Source organism: Thermobia domestica, chromosome 13 (assembly GCF_964235325.1).
Source record: "Thermobia domestica chromosome 13, izTheDome1.hap1.1, whole genome shotgun sequence".
In the NCBI taxonomy this organism is placed as follows: Eukaryota; Metazoa; Arthropoda; class Insecta; order Zygentoma; family Lepismatidae; genus Thermobia; species Thermobia domestica.
This window is the reverse complement of record NC_137466.1, coordinates 29,412,037-29,436,546: the sequence shown is the minus strand read 5'-3', so window position 1 is coordinate 29,436,546 and position 24,510 is coordinate 29,412,037. Positions and strand designations below refer to the sequence as shown.

Sequence of the window (24,510 nt, the reverse complement as noted above, 5' to 3'; positions counted from 1 at the left end):
ATTTCGCCATCTACTGATGACCTTGAGAACGTCGGGATTACTCTCTTGGTATATAGCTGAAATTTTGACACTTTATACACAGTCTGTGAAGTTTGGTGCCTTTATCTGCAAAGGGAAGGGAAATACAAACGCTTTACTTTTGGATAGCCCTATTTCAAACGGGACATTAAATAAGCTTTTGTATGTGATACAAAAGCGAAACCGGAGACTTCAACACTACTAATACAAATGGATTGCAACACAGCGGCGGCAATGAAAGAAGTGAATGCGGCTGTAAGGTAACTGACATATCAACCTACGTAACCTGCAAATGAAATCGCTTTAACATACATTGTCATATGTGACTGAAAACATCAGTGTACCGGGGACTTACTAAATACTCAAAAAATTTAGGAGAAAAAATGGCCACCCATCTTTTCTTAAAAGGTCATGTTCTCACAATCGTAAAACAACTTAGTATTTTTACATGGTTTTAATTATCCAAAGGAGTTGTTTTTCACACTTGTTGATTTACTTCCACTTATACAAACAGTGCAGATGCTTCTAAAGAGCAGTAGATGGTTAGGATTTTTTTAAAATCTGCACATACCTCAATTGTCTGGAATTTAGTAGACTATTAAAAGCAAACGAGGAAGAAAAGCAAGAACAGGAATTGAAAAAAAAAACTATATTTTGTGTCTGAATAAAAATTATGAACAATAAAACTTATCAAATGTTCCGTAAATCAGTGTGTGATACGAATAGAAGCATGGACATTACGCTAAGGCGATAAAAATCGGCTAAAGGTTTTCGAAACGCTAAGTATCAAATAAAATGGAGAAACTTAATAGGTAAAACGGAAAATCTTAGGAACAATGGAAAACAGAGGAATAATATATACAAATTTTAAAAAAAAAAAAACCTATTCTAATGTAAGCCGTTCGAAAAGCAATCTTATCCATAAACTCAAAAAGTACTCATGTTACTCTTCTCCATTACGAAAAAATTAAATAAAATTAAATCTTTTATGCCGGCTAGGCTAAAGGAGACAGTGATGATAACAAAGAATGCAATAGTGGGATGAATAAAGTGGGAGGAAACCCATGAACACGGTGTTTGTCAACCACAAAGCCCACTTGGTGTGAGCTAGGATCGAACCAGAGACCCCACGTACCAAAAGTGAACGTTTTATCACTGAGCCACTGTGCCCCCTCTTCTCTATTAAGAGTAATTACGCTTAAGAAAGGTGTAAAGGCTGGGTATGGGGGACATATGGCAGCATGCATCACTTATCTTTCTTATGTATTTTGTACGGAGTGATAATATGCACAATAATTGAATCAACTTTAAAAGATGAATATTCAAACTCTGGCCAAAAACAAAAGAAATAAATAATTCAAGAATAATTCGTGCGCTTTTTGATTATTTTGTTTCATTCATTGTACAGAACACTTAATTTTAATCTTTAGAAACATCCTTCCAAAAATAAAACTCTGTCAGCAATGAAAGAAACAAGATATCACAGAAGTCGATGGATTATTCTCTCATTATTGATTCAACTTGTCTTGGAATAAAGTTTAAATAGCTCTTGAACCTGATTCAATTATTGTGAATGTTATCCTCCGTACAAAATAAAACTGAAAGATAAGATATACATGTTCCTTCCTGTTCTGTCTAATTTTCGCAAAAGGGACATTTAAATTTGAGGGAAATTTATTATAGAACCTATTTTCCCTTGATTTTCAAATACCATTTCAGAACCCTTTAAATTAAATTCTCTGAAAAGAGGGTAATTTTTTGAGAAAAAACAAGTCATACAGACATGCTCAAAAAAATTACTTCCCAAAAGCTCTATCTTTAGCATAAACCTCCCGTGGAAAATCACCCTCAAAAGTGTTCATTGTAACATAAGTTTTGCAGTAGAAACAATCCTAATAAGTCGCACACTATGATGCAGTACCTATTGTGTGCTATGAGTGTAAGATCAAAAATCTAGACTTTGCTTTCTTTCAAATTATATTATATTATTGTATACCAACTCATATTCGGTAAGATTTTTTTAGGCTTATTTCTCTCAGTTTATTAATTTTATGGCCAGTAAGTAGAAAATTACACGATAATAAAGCTTTTTCTTATATATAACTCTATTTTCATGTACTTTATTAGTGGAAAACCATTTAAGAAGTTATATATATATAACAGATACGATTAAATAATATAGTATAAATAATTCAATTTACATAACTTTTGGCAGCTAGTAAGAACAACTGAATTTGTGGTCTGTAATGCCTACTTATTTGAAATAAGCAACTTAGGTTTCAATATGGAAAAATGGTTGGCCCATTACAACTATTATGAAAATTTTTGAGGAAACATGCAATGTTTTGTATATAGAACTGCCTGTAAAAGCCTGTCAGATTTTGACAGGCGCCTGTTTTGGCGAAAACACATGTAACGAAAATATTACAGGCATATTGTCTTCAGGTGGTATGCATGTCGAAAAAGTATTAAACTTCTGTTGGAAATTTTGCACGGAAACACGCGTTGTACAGAGCCTATACATTAAACTTAAAACATGCAATATACATTTAGTCACTCACATGCAAGTAAATGGAGGGAATATGTGCATGTAAAGTACCTTGAATGGATTGCTGATAACCAGGGTGGAAAAAAATCATGATTTTTTTTTTAAAAAAATCATTTTTGTTGATTTTTTTTATTTAAATCGATTTTTTTGATTTAAATCAAATCTTTCTCCTCGTAAATTACAAGTCGCGAATTGAAGAAAAAGCATTAGGAATTAGTATTAAATGCTAATTATGCCATTTAAGTGAAAGTATTAGGGTTGAATTTTGAATTAATCCCCAATTGTTAACCTATATCAATCCCAAACAATGTTTCTTAACCCTTTTAAATTATGGCTTTTCTTTTTTAAAAAAAAACGTAAATTATAAACTTTCGTCAAGCAGCTACATCATCATCCCTATTTTTCCTAGGATCATGATTCATACGTCATTCTCTTCAGAATAGAATAGCCTTTCAAACGGTAACATTCACATTTCCCTATCATGTCCTTGAAGCGGGACATTTTGAAAGAAAATGGGATTTTTCTGAATTTTTTTCTCAAATTTTGAGCCCCTCTGAACTCCCTTGTGTTAACGCACATATCTCAAAATCAACTGGGAAATACTAAGGGGTGTACTAAATGTGTGTATAAAATTTCAAGCTATCTTGAATAGTCAGGGCGGGGAAAATATTTAACAATGAGCTAAGAACATCTCCAGAATGTTCCAGATAACCTGCATGTAATACAAAAATTTCCTCAAACATCCCTATTTATCCTAGGGTCGTGATTTTACATTATTCTCTTCAGAATAAAAAAGATTTTTAATCGTACCATTCAAATGTCTCCATCGTATATCGGGGCGGAAAAATCACGAAAAAAGGATTTTCTGTTAAAAAATATCTTTTTTTACTTTTTACCCCTCTGGACCAACCCCCTGTTTTACGGAAGAGATCTGAAACACTGAAAAATGCTAAGGGGTTCATTGAATAAATGTGCAAAACTTCAATCTTCTAGGTGCAAAAGTAAGCCCGCGAAAAATAATATCCGCCAAATACCCTAGATTCCTGTATAAAACAGGATCTCAGGTAACAATTTCCTGAAACATACCTATTTATCCTCGGATCACGGTTCGTTCATCATTCTCTTCATAATAGAACAGCCTTTCAAACGATATAATTCATATGTCTCCTTCTGAATTGCGAAAAAAGCTATTTTGTTAAATATATCTTCGTTTTTTTTTTTTTTTACATTTTCCTCTCTGGACCCCCCTTCCTGTTTATACGCAGAGATCTGAAAATACTAAGGGGTGCACTGAACGAGTGTGCAATATTTCAATCTTTTGAATGCAAAGTGTAAGCTCGCCAAAAAATAATAATAATAGGCATAACAAAAAATATCTTTTTAAATTTATGATGTCATCACACACTATGTCTCGACTCAGAAAGGCACGAAAGTATATGTAACATGTTCTACAATACCTCCAGTCTTGAAAAAAAAAAAAAAAAAAAAAAAAAACGAAGTAAAAAGGTTTATTGGTACTTTTGTAATCGAATAATGAAGATTCGACTTTTAATAGAATAAAAATAGGTAATATAATTTAAAAGGTTAAACATTAAGGAAAAAGTAGAGCAACGTTTATCAAAATGACAGTTTTTCACAAAAGTTACTGATATTTGGTAGGGGCATATTAAAAAAAAATGGAACTAGCTTGAGGCACGAAATACTTAAATTTCGCCTAAAGTTATAAATCTTTAAAAAAATCGGAGGGGGATAGGACCCCTCTAAATACGCCCTATTATCTGGGAACAAACAAGCAGACGCGTACACGAAAGAATTTATGTCTTAAATGTCGATGGTGATTTCCCCGTTGGAATAGTTAACGATTTAAAAACCCAGACCCATTGATACGAAGAGAAGAAAGCAGGATTGCTCCATTACCCATTCAAAACGGGATTTTCCCTAATCATCCTGTGCATGACACTTGTTTTAATACTATGCTGTACATACTGTACATTTGAGTCTCATTGTATTATGGTTATTAACTTCCGTAACCGAAATAACAGAACAGAAACGGGATTTTACTTATTTTCACTTTAAATTATTTTATTTCGAAATTTGATTTAAATCAACGATTTTTATTTAAAAAATCAAGTGATTTAAATCTTGATTTAAATCGTGATTTAAATCAGATTGATTTAAATCAAACCACCCTGCTGATAACATTCGCAATACAGTAAGAATGAAAAGTAAAAGGAAGGTGCAACATGTAATATACATGAGTGACATTCGCATTACATGTAAATACCATGTATTAGTATATAGCATGGAAAGCGCATGATGTAGAATATGTTATTTTACATTTATCATTTTCGTATATATGTGAAGTGTGTAACTCCTGTACGTGCAGTGTACAGGCAATGTACAAGTGAACGGGAACATGCAATGATCATGATTGCCAATAAAAGAATTAAACAGATACGTGTGGTGAACAAGGCAGATTGGAGCTAAACATTCATGTTATAGGCATAGGAGACATGCAATATTCAGGCACAGGTCTCCAATTCGACATTCGCTATGCAAGGTCCTGACACAGGTATAATACATGGGATTACAACTGAATACATTGCCTGTATTATCTCCGTGTACATGCGAAATGTGAACCCACCTATATGCAATGTACAGGCAATGTGCAGGTAAACGGAAAATGCAATGATCATGATTGCCAATAAATGGGTTAAACAGGTGCATGCAATGAACAAGGTTGATTGGAGTGAATGATTAATGTTACAGGTGTAGGAAACATGTAATATTCAGGCACCAAGTCTCCAATTTGTCATGCACATATGCAAGGTCCTGACACATGTACAGTACTTAATGCGATGTACTTTACATGTATATTCCGCTAACACGCCCACTAATTCGCTAACACCTGTATTACACATGTATTTAACATGTCAAATACATTTTTATCAAATGAAAAGCAGCTGTCGTCAGATCCTCATGAGGTAACGTATATGTCAACTACATGGAATATGCCGGTTACGTACATGTCTTTCCACTCTCTACATGTTGTTTACACGCATTTTTCACATTGCAAGGTTGCAACCCTATCTACATAAAAACTACCTGTTTCCGTGAAATGAACACAATAATCGTGAAAAAAATCGATACCTGTCTCATGCGTTTAAAAGTGTTCCATTTTCAGGCGCATGTACAGGCGCCTGTAAAAATATGCCTGTTTATGCATGTTTCACAGGCGCCTGTAAACCACCTGCATTTTCTGTCTGAGAATCAAGAATTAGTTGACATCTAGTTTCAGTCAATCAGGAACAAGTATTTGTTGCCATTTAGAGCTACTTTGGTGATCAAACTGAATGTTAACGAATCCTTGCTTGTAATAGGCCATTCCTCCACATTTTAAATTAGAACTGTTCTATAAATTACGTAGAATTCTCTAATGGCTTTCCACTAAGACATGCACATCATATTTACACTGAATTTCAAATAAAATTTACTATCTTTGGTGTTAGTAACATAAGGGAAATATTTATAGCTACTGTATCATAGTATACGACTCCTTAGAATTGCCTTTACTTGAAAGCTAATGTTACAATGAACAGTTTAGCGAGTGGTTTTCCACGAAACTTAAACCACTATACATATTATCGTGGGTCGAGACAAACTCATTTCTTCAAGTTCAATATTTTAATACACCTTGAAAAATTACCTTCCACAAAGATACCATCCTTATTACAAAAAAGTACATTCAACTTTAGTAATTCAGAATTAATCGAATAAAATCGAATCAAACCTAACGTTCCACATGGCCGCAAATAACGAGTCTATCTAAAGAACTTTAGGGCACAATCATCAATAGTCGCACTTGAACAGGGATCTTCTCCATGGCCGCAAATTACGCTGAACCGTACACTAAGAAAGGCCCGTCAGCAGTAAATAGAAAAATGGCAAAGGAAGGAAACAGCAAAGGGAAAACGAGACTGATTATCAAAATAGACACTGAACTTAGATCTCTAATACTGAAATATACTCTGAAGGAAGTATGTCATCCATCACTTAGTCATGTCAATCATACTCAATAATTTGTAGACGGTCAACAGATATCGTGTATATATACTCATAGTAAAATAATGATGGTCTATGGTTGTTACTTTAATTTCAGAGAAGCTGAAATGATATAAGAAAATCAAGAGGTCCTAAAAGCAACTGTAATTGTCGGTAAAATATTTGTATTACATTTCCCTTAAATCTAAATATCCTTTTTGCGAAGATGAGGCAGAAAAGTAATTAGGCAGAACAAGAATCCTGTTCTGTCTAAATATAAGATTAGATAAAAAAAAATAGTTTCAAAGTTCTGGAGGTTCATTAGGCAGAACAGGAACACACCGATATACATGCTTCCATATGTTAGTAACCAGCGCTCCTTTAAACTCAGCTTTCGTAAGCGAACATGTTAAAAGTCAAATTTTCGCTGACACCTGTCAGTAATGTTAAGACATATGGGAATTAGTTACATACAAAATAAAAAGAATTGAATACAACGGACGGAAGGTATAATAACTAATAACCGCTACGTCAAGGCGTTTTTCAATTGCGTTTAAGTGATTTGCCAATGAAGGTAAAACATTTATGATGATGGTATGTCTAAAAATACGGATAGGAAATTCAGCATATGTTTCTAGTGTACCTGTACCTGGGTATGAAATAAAAATACCTTATACCTTTAGTTTGATTAGTTCGTTTGTTTTTAAGAGAATGTATCGTTTCAATTTTGCAGTTCCGTGCGAAGCAGGGTTGGCAAAAACCATGGTTTTTTTATTGAAAAAACCAAAAAACCCGGTTTTTTTGGTTTAAACCTTTTTTTTTTGTTTAAACCAGTTTCTTTTTTTCATTATTATTATTTTATTTTATTAAATCATTTGCTCTATGTACTTATATTACATATGGACATAAATAAGTTTGTTTCGCCTTGGTGTTATTATGCAACAACCGGGTTATACTGGAAGGGTCGCATAAGCTTAAAGCGGAGTCCAAATTGTTTCTCGACTTACATCCGAAAGAAACTGCCCTCCATTTGAACTCGAAACCGGGAATAATTGGCCACAAATGCGATATGTATGCCGACTCACTCACGAAGGACTCCTGATACGTTGTACTGATCTTTACATACTTGTTAATATAATTCTCAAGTGTCATTTCAAAAGGACAAAAAGATAAACAGTTGGACAAGTGAAACCATTATACAGAATTACATATGAACAATTCCAAAATACTGCAGAGTACAGAAGAACTAATTAAGTCCAAGTAAGTGCACCATGACTTTTATTAGTCCAAGTTAAAGAAATACGACGACTTAATTTGCATATCAGTACGAAAAGTGAATAAAGATAAGAATTGAGTCCACTTTGGCTCTGACCCATTTATACATAAATAGATACCAAAGATACTTCTGGTTTCAGTAAATGCCTCTCGTGGGGTTTGTATGAATTCCCCCCCCCCCCGCAAAAAAAAGTACGGTATTTCGATGTATTTTATCAATAGTAAACATTATTAAAAGAAAACAATATTTAAAATTTTTCTTTGGTTGAAGTTGCGTAACAATAATAACAAACTATAAAAAAATCACAAAAGAAATATTCATAAACTTATTTTTAAAAAAGTTGCTTTTGCAGTATGATCTCTTTGAGTAACGAATGGGGAATTTAGGTCTGAATATAATACGAATAATATGCGGAAGTGACATGTGATAATCCACAAATGTGTGTTCATCAAGATTTTAGGAACACTTACACTTTTACGAACATTTTTCGTTTTTTGGTTTAAACCACCTTGGTTTAAACCAGCCAGCCCTGGTACGAAGATAGAGCCCGGAGCTATGCGGCATTCAACTATTCGGGAATCCAAATACTTTCAGCATCACTGTTCTTTTAATGTACGTTGAGGTATCAGTTTCACATCAACTCTCAAACAGCATGTGTAAGCAAATTAAAAACAGAAGTTCCTAAAAGAAGAAACTTTTATTTTATTATTATTATTTTTTTTTTAACGGTATTTTATTCTCAATGTCATTTTGCTTTTCCTTTACATGTAAAGATATAATTTCAATTAGATTAGGTTTGATGTTACAACTAATTAAATGCCAAAACTAGAACAACTGCTAGTATTTTTACTATGTTCGTACGAGTCGAAGATTGAAATCTGACTAATTACGGTCGCAACATTGACTCCTGATTCTATAAATTAACATATCTTCCTACACGGTTTATCCTTCAAAAGTTACACCTTGGTTGTTTCTTCTTGTACTTCTTAAGTTTCTTTTCTTTTTCTTACTTAAAATAATGTTCCGATTTTATGAAATATATAAAAAAATATAAAATGAAATTATAATCTTACCTTTTGTATCATGGGGTTGCTCAAATCAACTTTTTTATCCTTCCTCATCACTTTAGTTTCATCTTCGCTGCTACCTGAAACAGAAAAAAAAAAAGTAAAATAATGCTTCTAATTCCAATTAGGGACGTTCAATATCCTTCACACTACTAACTCAACGGAAACCTTTCGTTTATGTCTTGTTTCATGTGACTGTGTCAAGTATGGTATAATTCCATGGCCTCAAAACAAATGAGTTTCATACGAAAATTACAAGGGTTATATTTTGTGCTGATCCTAATTATGTTTCAAGAACAGAACCCAGCTTTCCAGCTTGCAACATGTACACGCTACAAGAAAAATCAAACAAGCGAAAAGTGTTTAAAATTACGTAATTCTGAAAAAAGTGACAAAGTATTATCAAAACAGAGAAAAAAAAAGATTAGAAACAAATGGACTGTTAATTAAAATAAAAAGAAAGAAGAAATGTATCATTCCTTTATTTCATTAATGAATCTTAAACAGCTTTATCAGGTGATTTTTTTTATAATTATTTATTCATTTATTATAAGCAGTTGCACGAACGAAAATTGGTTTACCAGTGACTGCATCGTAGCTGTTTGTTGTTTCTAAATCATTGTTGGCTATATGATTTTGAGTTTAACGTCCTTTTCAGCAGCGAGGCTATATGAGACGTAGACTTACTGATTAACGTGGAATGCGAACCACATGAGCTCCCGCCGGAAATCGAAGCCGAGCCTCCCATACCAAAGGCTCGCACGTTGATCGCTTAGCCACGGAGTAGTTCTGTTTCTAGATCATGTCGTCAGCTGTGCGGGAGCAAGGAAATGAAGATTTGGTGTCTCATTCGAGTGAACTAGTTATTGTGTCATCGACAATTATATTGTCTAGTTCGTATGAGAGAACTGCAAATATGTGGTCTCTTTCACGTCAGAAGAAATGGGACTTGTCAGTGTACAATGATGGAAGAAATGGAGTTCGTTTTTGTTTTAAAGTTAACTGCTATGATTAATTAATAACAACATATTGTGGAATAAGTCATTTTTCTGGTAGAAAATCTGTAAGTTGTAGTTTATTCATGGTAGTAAGTACGTCTCGGATGATTTTCTCAAAAATGACTCGGGTGATTGTGTTTATCTTTCCTAAAAATACATTTCAGTAAGAATCTGACAATGTATAACTAACTTATCTGTTCGGAACAAATCTACGAAGGACAATAGATTTGCTTGGAAGATTTTTTTCAAAAATGACTCAGGTAATTTTGTTCACATTTCACACAACAATCTTTCATTAAAACCATGACAATAGGATATCACGCATTTGTCCTATAAAAAGTCCACGAAGGAAATCGTATTCTCTGGGGGGGGGGGAGTTTTCCCAATGATTTCCTCAAAAAGAACTCAACTGATTTTGTATGTATTTTATGAGCAAATACGGTGCAGTTTTACTATATGGATCCATAGATTGTAAAATGTACCAAAAAATATCGGCAAGTCTTTAATTTGCCCATTTCATGTTGAGAAGAGAACACAACCAACCCTTGCGGAGCTCTACCAAATCCCTACAACTACTAATACTACTTATATTCTGGATCCGTATAATAAAACTGCATGAGAAATACTTCAACCAATAACTCCATAATGCTGTGTAAATTGCTTCCTACGAAAATATCCACAATGAGCAGTTTATTCTTCGAGGTGACATTTTTTCTAACAATTTTCTGAAATACAATTCATGCGATCATGTTGATATCTAAGAAACAAATATTTCCTTAATAACCTTAACAAATGGCATGAGTCACTTCATATAAAAAATCAGCTGTAGTGCACTTTATGCCGAACAAGTGATTTTGTCACTGGAAGTGGCATTGGAGGAATGGAATTATTGTCACTGGAACACTGTCTCCTGTGCTGTGGTTGGTTGGTGGTGTTCATGTCGCTGATTGGTTGTTATGTATTCTTGAGTGATCATGCTGTGTTTGAGTGTTTGAAAGATTGAAGATGGGTCAAGTGTGTTACGTGAAGTCAGGTCCGATGTCGTTTCGTTCTTTTGATATTGTTCAGAATTTAGAATATTTTCGAGATTCGTTTTTTATTTTTTTATCAAACATATTTGTGATACTGAAGGTGAATTGGGCAAACGCTAATTTAATGTCGGGTCGAATGTGCCGTAGTCAGAAGTGGATAGTAGGTGGTTTTTGCTGTGAAACTAATGACATATTTTTGAGTGAGTATACCGAGAACTCGCGCAGTGCTGATTCCCTTTCAGAAATTATTTTTAAGCATGTACATCCTAACTCCGCTATTATCACTGATTGCTGGAAGGGGTACGTTGGCTTGGATAAGGGACAGTGGGCCCATATGACTGTGAACATTGATCGTCATGCTGCATTGATTTATAATAGGTGTTGAGTTTTCTTTTTTGCATTTTTTCCTTACGTAAGATTTATAGTACTGGTTTTATTATTTATTGTTGTTTTGGAAGTTGTTTTTAATGGTTCCTCAGCGGGGGTTTGGGGGGCGGTAGCCCCCATTTAGACTTGAAACTGATAGTCACCGTTTCATCTGAATTGATTTCTCGGAATAATTTAGCATCAGTTCTCAAGGATACTTCCATTATTCTAGCAACTGAAGAGTAAATTCTTGGTGAATGTGGTAAATCATTTGGTTAGTAATCGTAATCTACTGTCGCTGCTGTGATACACCTTAGTTTGCTCGTGTGAAGTTAGGTTACAATTGCTTATTAGGTAATCTGCAAAAATCGTCCAGAATTTACTTTTCGATTGCTTCGACTGAGATAATTTTTGGGAATTGATCTCTGAACTTTGCCGAGGAATCGATCCCAATTAATGTTCGGCATAAAATGCACTCTTACCGAAATATCGAGGTACTTAATTTTGAGGGTGAATTTTGTTCACGCGCACCTTGCCAACGATGTTCAACACTTCAGCCTCTTATTTTACAGGAAAGTGTTTCGTTAATAACAGAAGCATAAACCATTTAGTCTAAGGAATAAGTGTGGGAAAGTTTTGTGCGCTTGTTCGTCTATTTTCACTTGGAAGGTTCTAGCACACAGGTCCCCCACATAGGTTAGTAGCTAGGTTGGTTCCTTTCTGTACCAAAAATTAATACTTAATTCGCATAGTATTGCCGAGCGAGTGATCGTAGGTAAATGTAATGAGTGATTGTGTGAATGTAACTTTAGATAATACATTAAAAAAGCAATATGAACATAGTGTGAAAAAATGGATACATGGAAGACTATTTATCAGAGTACTGATTCAAGTCCTCTATCGCAACGTAAAGGTAAATAATTACAGTGAGCGTGTTAAGAAAGAAGCTAACTTAACCTAGTCCTTTTACCAACATCCTCATTTACATGCATACCCACCATTGCTGATGCATCTACTACCCACGGACGCATTCCCTTAACGTGCTCCTGCCCTGACTCGGCTAGATAGCATTCGTATTTTACACAAAATGGTTTGTTTTTTATACGTTTTTATGGCTTTCCTAACGCAGTACTTAAACGCAAAATGGTAAAAGTTCTTTTAAAGTGAATGTGTACCGAGGAATTCTTAAGAAACACTTTCTAAGAAGTGACAATCAATTTCCTCATAAATGACAAAATTTTTACGTTTTTAATCGTGAATGCACTGGACTGACACTGCGGCCCAAAGGCTAAAAAATATATATTATTGTTTTGCCTAAAAGAACTACTATCCTCAAAGCGTTAATAAGCATTAACTTACTACTATCGCCCTTTCTCTTTCGAGATGCTTGGTGGTTCACTTTACGTTTCTTGAATGTGAACACGCATGTTTTCTTCTCGTTATCGTTTCTGTCTGACATTTTTACTTAACTTCAACGTTATTTTTCTTCTTTACCTCCACAAACTTTCGTGGTGTATTTTCGTCCTTCGTTTGTTTCCCATAGTTAACAAGTACATCCAAAAGTTTTCCCTATCAGGTTGGTGAACTTTTATGAACAACTAGTGGTTATTCCAAAAAAACCCATTCAGGAGTAGTTTTCGTAAAATATGCAGATAGCAACCTAATGCATATAATAAACACCTAAGTATCGCAGACCATGGAGGTCTATTTCACCATTCAACATTTCGGTACGGGAGGCTGAAAGTTACGGGTGACTCACGCGTTTGATCCTTTGTTGTGTGACGCCAATTAACTATTTCGATCATCATGTTTATTTTCATGGGCATTAATTTCATAGCATTGTTGTGAAATAAATTCTTACGCTGCACCTGTAGTAACATTTCGAACTTCTGCTGGGACACTTGGTAGTGTCCAAAAGTGCAAAGTGTACACTTCAAGGATGTACACTCGAAGTCTGCGCATGAAGGGCACACTATAGCTCGTCGCTATAGCTGGTCCAGAGTTAAATCTGTATTGTGGTTGCTTATGGGCTTTTACTTCTGCGTACTTATCCCTTAACAGAACAGATTTCACTACTGTAGTTTATCTTAAAGAATGTTAAATATTTACCGACGATACAAAAATAATTTTCGTAACTTTTCTTTTCTTTATAAAGTATTTAATTAGCCTTAATGGCTAGTTTTTGTTTTTCAAACTAGAAGGGGGAAGAAATGATAAGCGTAACGGCTGCTAAAACGTTGCCGGTGCATTTTCACGTGACTGAAACTGTCTGCTCAAAGATACCGTTGCCAACTGACGAGAAATTTCACCGTAGTGGCAACCTACATTCGTGCGCTCGTTAGTATTGTCACTTCCACTGATTTCAAGTACGAAAAAAGGTAGCTAAAACGGAATAAAAGTACGGCCAGAAAGAATAGAATGAAATCTTTCTGATTTCAAGAAAAAGTAAAATTTTGCTTCCATCTCCTTTTCTTTCTTTTTTTCTATTTCAACCAAAGAAAAATATTTTAATCAAGAAAGGAAAGAGAACGGAAATGTTGTTGCAGCTTAACGCGAGATTCGAACAACTTGCTTCCCCACCGGGAATCGAACCAGGACAGTTTGATTACAAGGCGGCGAGCGTAACCACTCATCCACGTGGGCACTCTGAATAAAAAGGCAGTAATAATTTCAGGGGATGGTCTGCGGGATGTTTTTTCAAGCACTTCAGTTTTAATAGGTCTATTTTTATTATTATTATTATTATTATTATTATTATTATTATTATTATTATTATTATTATTATTATTATTATTATTATTATTATTATTATTTAACCAAGCTACAGCCATAATCCATATCTTTCCAAAACTATTAACTTATTTGTGTTAAATATAAACGCTAAGTGTAAAACTTCTTAGGCCAAACACTGATTCAAGAGGTGTTTCGCGGAACATCTGAGTTCGATTATTAATTATATATAGGCCTATGTATTCGTCGTCGAGAAGGAAATTTCAGCGAGAATTGCTGCAGGACGCTTTTCATATTTCTTTTATCTTTTGTGCATTGAACTTTCTTTGGGAGTTCATAACTGACTGTGATTTCTGTTGGGTTTCGTAATAGCATTGGTTTCAGAAACTACACCAGAAAATAGGGAGACAGTTTGGTGCGGTGGGTGGGGCCAATAGCTTACCTACTGTATCGTCTATTGTCGCGCTAGATGACTCATGTCAGATTCCAGACGAAATTCTTCTCTGTTGTGTCTTTGCTATTGTGCAGTGTGTGGCGGAGTGTGGTCTCTGAACATTCGGCATTTTCTTGATTGTGTTCATTTATTTACTGTGCTGTTCTGGGAAGAAAACCGCGCCGTCTGTGTGTGCATAGGTGGCGTGAGTGTGTGTTAATATATCAAAATGGAAGAAATTATAGCCAGCACCTCTTTTAAGCGTAAGAGTGGTCAAGTGTTGAAGAGCAAAGAAAGGGCTATTGTTATGAACGTGTTTTTTAAAGCAGAAAAACCCGGGTAAAAGTATAAGTTGGGTTGGGATAGGTTGGGATGATGATGATGATATGGAAGGAATTGATTCTTTGGAGTGCGATTGATTGAATGTGGTAAGTTGATTATTATTATTATTATTATTATTATTATTATTATTATTATTATTATTATTATTATTATTATTAATATTAATATTATTATTATTATTATTATTATTATTATTATTATTATTATTATTATTATTATTATTATTATTATTATTATTATTATTATTATTATTATTATTATTAGCTGCGGCCCTCCACCTTACCAGTAAAGACGGTTATGGTATTCAGGCTCATTATAATTGGACAGCACTGATTTATATTATTATAAAACAAGTGACCAAAATTTTAACGTAGATCATTTTTGATGCCTAATTGGAAACATACCAATTATAAATATGCATGTATTCAGATTTCAGAATGTGTTCACGGCAGTGAATTTTAATGCGGATATGTATTACTACTACTACTTCAACTACATCGCCTAATATATAATATACTTTACAACATGTTCACCTCAGAAATCAAACTCATCTAAACTAATATGAAAATTTTTGAAAAGTGAAATGAAATCTTCGAGTGTTATGTCCCACGGTTGTGCTGGCTGGGCTAAAGGAGACTCTGATAATGAGTAATAAATGAAATGGTGGAACGATGAAAGTGGGAGGAAACGGGAGAACCCCGAATAAACCTACCACAAAGTGTGTTTTTGTCCACCACAAAGTTCACTTCGCGGGAGCAGGGTTTGAATTCGGGACCCCAAGCACCAGAGGTGAACGCTCAACCACTGAGCCACTGCGGCCCCTTACCGTAATATAGGTTTCATCTCCCTTCCCTAGAATAAGTCTCAAATCTGCCCACCTCGCAATCTTAAAGACCTTTAGGATTTTGTTTCGAGGGGCTATGCCCAACACGGGATAAAGTGGGCAATTGCCCACCTGAGTTTGAGAATTTAGTTGTAACGAGATAATTCTATCCATTACATTATGTCCGTTTTCTCCAGGTTTCTTTTTCCTATTCTATTTTTTTTAAAATTCCATTCCTTGTTGTATTAGGCCTGTTCAAAATGATATATTTAACTTAGAACTGTATTTTCCTAAATAATTTTATCATTAGTTATTAAAATGTTGAGGGAGTTTTTTTTGGTGAATTTTATATTAGAGCAAGTTAGCAACATTGGCTAGAAGCAGAAAGAAAGGCAGGAGGTATGCAGATCTTAGGTTGACAAAACCAGAGCACCACACAATATGACGTCACTAAATGTGATAGTAAGTTGAGCAGTGTTTGCAACTGATTTGGTGTCAACTTATTAATTTTATACTAGAGTAACAGATCGGTAAAGAAAATATGTTTAAAAATGATTATCTATTAATGAAGTAATATACTTAAAGAGATATTTATATATTTGTATGAAAACATAGCATCTCCACACGCGAAATTTGATGATGTACTCCGCGAAAGATTTGTTGCCACAACAAAATTTGGAGATCCACAATACAAAATCGACATAAAAATTAATGATAGGTCTACATCATATTAGTATGTGACAGGCCCGTATCCATGGGGTCTAGGGTGCCGAGGCCCCTCTAAATTTTTACTGGCCCCCTAAAATTTTCACGGTAGGCTTGCAAATGAACTATAACAGGGTGCAAAATCTCAAAGTCAGACGCACTCGCCAATCCAAAAATAATGGTCGCCAGTATCTGTCAGCTACAAATTGAGATGCCCCCCCCCCAAACGGCGTTTGGTTTGACAAAGAAAGACTTCACATTCCGTGTTTTCTCTCAGGCAGTGACAATTATTTTCTTGCGAAACAGAAAATGCGGTGCTCTGTGAGTTCAGACAGAAACCATTCCTACTCAACACTGGTCGCCACTCTAAATGTCTAGTCGCCAATGGTGACTTGTAGACCGGAAATTTTCTGCCCTTAACTATAATATGATGATTAACTATAATACGTTTGAATCGGGACCCCCCAAACTTCTACTAGGCTTCCCCTACATTTTTGGGCTGGATGTGACAGGGCCGTAACTTGATTAGGGAAGAGGCAACTGCTTCCCCAGAGAAGCTTCCCGCCATTCGAGGAGACCCATTTTAAGGCAAAATTTTCTTACTCCGTATACGATACGAACATGAAATTCTAAATGAAGCATCGAACATGTCTACTATATTGCATAAACAAAACAACACATAAAAGGTAAATAAAACAAAAATGAGCCGTGGGCCCACTTCAATAAAAAAAAAAAATACTATTACGGACCTCAGAAATAATGTTTATTCGTATGGCTTTGAAATTTGTCAAAATTGTCCCCTTAATTCATTTATCATGTATGGAACGGGCCCAGAGGTGTAACTAACGACCCGGCAGATCTTGCAGTGCGGAGGGCCCATAAAGAGTAAGAGAAAGATGGAAAGAGGGAGCCCAAGAATTAGAGAAACAACGTTTTTCTAGGAGCACAAAATAAGCGTATTAATGCATACCCCCTCCAAAGAAAAATCTAAGTTACGGCACAGGATAAGTGGATGCAGGTGTAGAATACATAAGCATAAAATCAGTAATTTATGATTAAAATGAATGACTGCGTGTGAAAGAGGACTGTGCTACTAATTTTTAAAAATTATATAACGTTTCCTGTATGTAGAAAACGATGGTGCTGTCCTATTTTATGAGTTTGAATTTGCAAAATTTGCGAAAGAAGTATAGTAGAAATGTTTAGTAGGGTGGTAAGAGAGAAGACAACAGTTGATAAGAGATAAGAGATATCAAATGTTTATTGATTGATAATGACATAATCTATTGATATGATGTTATCTAGTGTGTAACAATCATGTGACTGATGCAAGAGGTTGATGAAATTATGCTTGGAGTCTTTTTCCTGGAGGTAGTTGAATGACCTTTATGGTCCTTCAAGACTGCCCTGGCCCCTCCAGGGACCCAGTGGATGACCCGCAGCTTTCTAATGGTTCGTAATATATAAAATATTACTCGTTGTTAAAAATATGGCACCTGAAGACTGCCCCTGGTTCCCAGAGGCCAGCTATAGAAAATGACTTATACAAAAATGATCTCCCTTCTCCTCCTCCTGAATGATTTTAAAAAAATGAAATTATATTTATGTGAAATATTATAGAGAAGATGTTAGAGACCCTTCCCTTGGTTTGTGACGCCCTTGACTCTGCAGGGCCCATATTATTTATTCTTTCGTATCTTTTAGTCCCTCACATGTATAACATGTTCGAACAGTGTGTGAGAAATCTAAAATTGCTCTGAACCACTACAATAACCCCATATTGAAATGAGCCAATTATTGAATGGTAAAGTATGGAATCGAACCCGATAACCCTTTAGGGACCATACGAACAATATGTGAACTTAGAAAAGCTCATAATACCTATTAGAAGAATCGAACCCAGGATTCTTCAGGGACCACCTATAGAAAAAATGACAACACATATATGGACACTGGCATTGAACCCGAAGTCCGGTGTATAGCAAAAGGATTGGTAGGGGAGAAAAAAGGAATAGGTGTATTTCATTTATTTACAATATTAAAAGCTCTTCGAGCAATTACGAGTTTATTAAATTTAATTAACTCCGATGCATAGCATAGTCGATTGTATTTTTATTCTTTCGTATCTTTTTCAATCTTTCGCTTCATTAAATTATTTCCCTCATAATTATTTGTACACTTTGTGTGAACTGATGAAGAGTTCCGAGACATTTAAATGTTATATTGCAGAGTAAAATGCTGGCACATCCGTCTTTGACGAACTGAAGGAACGAACTGATGTTTTCGTGCGCTTTTGGAACCCGGATGAAGTGAACTTAGTACCATTAGATAAATTTGTTGACCGTTGATACATGACTAAACATCATGTGACCACGTCACGATGACTAATTATCAAACGAAACCGTCGACGCGTGAGTAAATAAAATTGCTAGGGTATTGACCTTGGTATGATTAGAGAAACCTAATGACACAGCGGTAACTAATTATGGGCGTTGACGTATGACTAAACAACATACGACTATTACAGGACGCCACGATGACTAATTATCAAACGAAAGCCCTCGATGCATGAGTAAATAAAATTGCTAGGGTATTGACCTTAGTATGATTAGAGAAACATGATGACACAGCGATAACTAATCATGAACATTGACACATGGGTAAACAACATGTGACCACGCCATGATGAGTAATTATTAAAAGAAAACCACTGCTGTATTACTAAACAAGATTGCTTGTGTATTAACCAATAGAGAATTCTGTTGACACCGCGATAAGTAACCATTGTCACAAACACATGACTTTAGTACGATTAGAGAAACTGTTGACGTAATAATAATAATAATAATAATAATAAACAAGATTGGTACAATCTTGCATTGAACTTTGAAATGATGTTGAGTGTGCAATAGAAAAATGTTTTATTTATACTTGATGAACAATAATATTATTTTTAAGTCAGATGTATTTTGAAATTAATATTTCTAAATGGGTGAACAACAACACAATTTGATGAAGTGAACAACAACATTATTGTTTTTGCTTAAGACATACAGAAGATGTGAGTGACCGGAACATGGCGTTATCGTGTTGTTTTAAGTAATCATATGTTTTCCTTGTGAAAACTTGTTGTCTTCGAAATAATATTTGGAATTTTAGTAATAGGACGGTTTAAAATATCAAGTGATATGATATCATTGGTAATGTGAATGATCGGAACGTGATATCATGTTGTAGTTTAAGATATCACATGTTTTCCTTATGATTGTTGATTGTTTTCGAAAAATATTTGAATAAATGTAGTAATAGAACTGTTTAAAATACAATGTGATATGATAAAATGTTCTTTATATATGGGGTTTGAAGAGAAGTTGATCATAGTATCATCATGGAGACGTTTAAGAGTCAAGCAGAGAAAGAAATCGAGGTAGATTTTGATTCTTCGTTCGAACCACCGAAGAAGAAGTTAAAGTTTACAGAGGATTCCCCGGAATTGCCTGATATCATAATCGAAAAGGAGATTATCGATTTACGGGACGAGCCAGTAATAATCCCATCGTCTCCAGTGGGATCACCAGTTTCATCAAATGGCTTAACAGATGATCCAGTAGTAGTAGCAGTTCCATCATCATAACCACCACCACCAGATGGAGGAGTACTAAAATCCCTTCAATGAGATGGAGCTTAATGGACGGGAACGAATCACAAGATCTATTTCCCGAACTGGACGGACCAACATCAGCAGCTGTATTCCCAGAGGTTGAGGAATCAACATCACAAGATCTATTTCCCGAACTGGACGGACCAACATCAGCAGCTGTATTCCCAGAGGTTGAGGAATCAACATCACAAGATCTATTTCCCGAACTGGACGGACCAACATCAGCAGCTGTATTCCCAGAGATTGAGGAATCGACATCACAAGATCTATTTCCCGAACTGGACGGACCAACATCAGCAGCTGTATTCCCAGAGGTTGAGGAATCAACATCACAAGATCTATTTCCCGAACTGGACGGACCAACATCAGCAGCTGTATTCCCAGAGGTTGAGGAATCAACATCACAAGATCTATTTGGAACTGGACGGACCAACATCTCATTTATTTACGGAGAGTGAAGAGGAAGAAATTCTTCGTTTGTTTGAAGAATAGGAGGAATGCAGAGCGGATACACCACCAGCAACTGTTTCACCAACGGATTTTCGATGTTTTCCGGGAAAATATCAAGTAGACTTATCAGTGATGTTAAAAGAAGAAGAAAAGCGTGAGTCCGAGTGTGACAATGTAGACGGAAAATGTGTTAAAACAGCATTATAAATTGGAAACCGAACTCTGTGCTACTTTGCCAAGGGTGCAGCTTAAACTATTTTAATCAATTTGGCCACAGGTGCCTTTTTGTAAACAAATTATCGCTTGAAGCGGAAGCGTTGTGTGTTATGAGCAATAATAGTGTGATACGTAAAGTGTTTGACACGTATAGAAAGGACCATTTGAATATTCAAGTAAACTTTCACATGTTTCGTGAGCATTATGAACAATTATTAAAAAATACCAATTTTATTGAGATGTTGGTCCATCCAGTTCCAAATAGATCTTGTGATGTTGATTCCTCAAACTTTGGGAATACAGCTGCAGATGTTGGTTCGTCCAGTTCGGGAAATAGATCTTGTGATGTTGATTCCTCAACCTCTGGGAATACAGCTGCTGATGTTGGTCCGTCCAGTTCGAGAAATAGATCTTGTGATTCGTTCCCGTCCATTAAGCTCCATCTCATTGAAGGGATTTTAGTACTCCTCCATCTGGTGGTGGTGGTTATGATGATGGAACTGCTACTACTACTGGATCATCTGTTAAGCCATTTGATGAAGCTGGTGATCCCACTGGAGACGATGGGATTATTACTGGCTCGTTCCGTAAATCGATAATCTCCTTTTCGATGATGGTATCAGGCGATTCCGGAAAATCCTCTGTAAACTTTAACTTCTTCTTCGGTAGTTCGAACGAAGAATCAAAATCTACCTCGATTTCTTTCTCTGCTTGACTCTTAAACGTCTCCATGATGATACTATGATCAACTTCTCTTCAAACCCCATATATAAAGAACATTTTATCATATCACATTGTACTTTAAACAGTTCTATTACTACATTTATTCAAATATTTTTTCGAAAACAATCAACAATCATAAGGAAAACATGTGATCTTTTAAACAACAACATGATATCATGTTCCGATCATTCACATTACCAATGATATCATATCACTTGATATTTTAAACCGACCTATTACTAAAATTGCAAATATTATTTCGAAAACAAGTTTTCGTAAGGAAAACATGTGATTGCTTAAAACAACACGATAACGCCATGTTCCGGTCACTCATCTTCTGTATGTCTTAAGCAAAAACAATAATAATTTTTTTGTTCACTTCATCAATTTTTTTTGTTCACCCATTTAGAAATATTAATTTCAAAATACATCTATGACTTAAAAATAATATTATTGTTCATCAAGTATAAATAAAACATTTTTCTATTGCATACTCAACATAATTTTAAAGTTCAATGCAAGATTGTACGAATCTTGTTTATTATTATTATTATTATTATTATTATTATTATTATTATTATTATTACGTCAACAGTTTCTCTAATCGTACTAAAGTCACGTGTTTGTGACAATGGTTACTTATCGCGGTGTTAACAGAATTCTCTATTGGTTAATACACAAGCAATCTTGTTTAGTAATACAGCAGTGGTTTTCTTTTAATAATTACTCACCATGGCGTGGTCACATGTTGTTTACCCATGTGTCAATGCTCATGATTAGTTATCGCTGTGTCATCATGTTTCTCTAATCATACTCTAGCAATTTTATTTATTCATGCATCGAGGGCTTTCGTTTGATAATTAGTTATCCTGGCGTCCTGTAATAGTCGCATGTTGTTTAGTCATACGTCAACGCCCATAATTAGTTACCGCTGTGTCATTAGGTTTCTCTAATCATACCAAGGTCAATACCCTAGCAATTTTATTTACTCACGCGTCGACGGTTTCGTTTGATAATTAGTCATCGTGACGTGGTCACATGATGTTTAGTCATGTATCAACGGTCAAAAAATTTATCTAATGGTACTAAGTTCACTTCATCCGGGTTCCAAAAGCGCACGAAAACTTCAGTTCGTTCCTTCAGTTCGTCAAAGACGGATGTGCCAGCATTTTACTCTGCAATATAACATTTAAATGTCTCGGAACTCTTCATCAGTTCACACAAAGTGTACAAATAATTATGAGGGAAATAATTTAATGAAGCGAAAGATTGAAAAAGATACGAAAGAATAAAAATACAATCGACTATGCTATGCATCGGAGTTAATTAAATTTAATAAACTCGTAATTGCTCGAAGAGCTTTTAATATTGTAAATAAATGAAATACACATATTCCTTTTTTCTCCCCTACCAATCCTTTTGCTATACACCGGACTTCGGGTTCAATGCCAGTGTCCATATGTGTTGTCATTTTTTCTATAGGTGGTCCCTGAAGAATCCTGGGTTCGATTCTTCTAATAGGTATTATGAGCTTTTCTAAGTTCATATATTGTTCGTATGGTCCCTAAAGGGTTATCGGGTTCGATTCCATACTTTACCATTCAATAATTGGCTCATTTCAATATGGGGTTATTGTAGTGGTTCAGGGCTATTTTAGATTTCTCACACACTGTTCGAACATGTTATACATGTGAGGGACTAAAAGATACGAAAGAATAAATAATATGAGCCCTGCAGGGTCAGGGGCGTCACAAACCAAGGAAAGGGTCTCTAACATCTTCTCTATAATATTTCACATAAATATAATTTCATTTTTTTAAAATCATTCAGGAGGAGGAGAAGGGAGATCATTTTTGTATAAGTCATTTTCTATAGCTGGTCTCTGGGAACCAGGGGCAGTCTTCAGGTGCCATATTTTTAACAACGAGTAATATTTTATATATTACGAACCATTAGAAAGCTGCGGGTCATCCAATGTGTCCCTGGAGGGGCCAGGGCAGTCTTGAAGGACCACAAAGGTCACTCAACTACCTCCAGGAAAAAACTCCTAACACAATTTCATCAACCTCTTGCATCAGTCACATGATTGTGATACAGTAGATAACATCATATCAATAGATTATGTCATTATCAATCAATAAACATTTGATATCTCTTATCAACTGTTGTCATTTTTTTACCACCCTACGAAACATTTCTACTAAGTATGTAGTATATTTCTCAGGTTCTGTAGGATTAAGGGGGACCAAAACTTAGTAAAAACACAATGTTTATAGGTGGAATGACTTCATTTTGCGGAAAGATTATTGATATTTATATGTGAATAATTTGTGAACCGAATGAGACTGATAATGCCGAGTGTGGAATGTAAAATTTGTGTGGAATGCAATTACTATTTGCTATTAATTATAATGGACGAACACAACGTGCATTGCGGCTTTCTAACCCGACTTCGCTTGCTAGCGCTCGCTCGTCAGTACTGATTTATCTATTTATTGATACAAGTCATGGCCATTACCGGCATCTATGGTCACGTTGGAGGGATGACATCCTCGGCGAGCACAAATCACGGGGGGATTAGTGTTGCCACGAGACAAGACATTTCTCGTATCTCGTCTCGTCTCGTCTTGTAAACAAGACGAGACAGACCCCTTTTAGACGAGACACGAGACGAGACAAACTACTTGTCTCGTCTCGAAGACGAGAAGAGACAAGAGGCGAGACGGGACGTCACGTGAAATGTCTCGTCTCGTGTTTTGAAAATGAAAACGCTGGCGGGAATGGCCAAGATTGAAATTTCCAGTGGTCATATAGATTGGAAAAGGAAAATCCCCTTTTTGAGAAAACATGTTGAAAAGCCTTTATAGAAAAGTGTCCTCTGTCTATTGAATGAAACAATCGTGATACATGAGCTCCCAGGAATATCATTCTTAATGTCTTGTCCCCAATTCCCCTTGCTGTAAACTGAGGAATTCTAATTTTTTTTCCATTTCTGGCTAGAATGATGACAAACAAGGGAAACATGATCAAAGACAGGGAAGATTTTTACAAGGTCTAGAAACCGAACTACCACCACCATCTA

The 24,510-nt window shown here is 35.3% G+C and overlaps 2 protein-coding genes across 3 annotated transcripts in view; one reads left to right on the top strand and one right to left on the bottom strand.

The window, feature by feature from the left end:
• Positions 1–12,912, bottom strand: part of mdlc (RING finger protein mdlc) — a 54,496-nt gene extending 41,584 nt beyond the window's left edge. Inside the window, exons 1-2 of one of the 2 annotated variants that reach the window (XM_081735577.1) lie at positions 12,705–12,912; positions 8,957–9,030 (exon numbers count right to left, since the gene is read on the bottom strand). In XM_081735577.1, the coding sequence (XP_081591703.1) occupies positions 8,957–9,030; positions 12,705–12,804 (174 nt within the window). In that variant the 5' untranslated portion in view covers positions 12,805–12,912. The remainder of the gene's footprint in view (positions 1–8,956; positions 9,031–12,704) is intronic. The other variant, XM_081735576.1, reaches the window with a different exon arrangement.
• Positions 12,913–14,916: 2,004 nt separating this feature from the next.
• LOC145668068 (protein Loquacious-like) overlaps positions 14,917–24,510 on the top strand; it is a 136,959-nt gene continuing 127,365 nt past the window's right edge. The window contains exon 1 of the mRNA XM_081735571.1: positions 14,917–14,936. Within this exon, the coding sequence (XP_081591697.1) occupies positions 14,932–14,936 (5 nt within the window). The 5' untranslated portion in view covers positions 14,917–14,931. The remainder of the gene's footprint in view (positions 14,937–24,510) is intronic.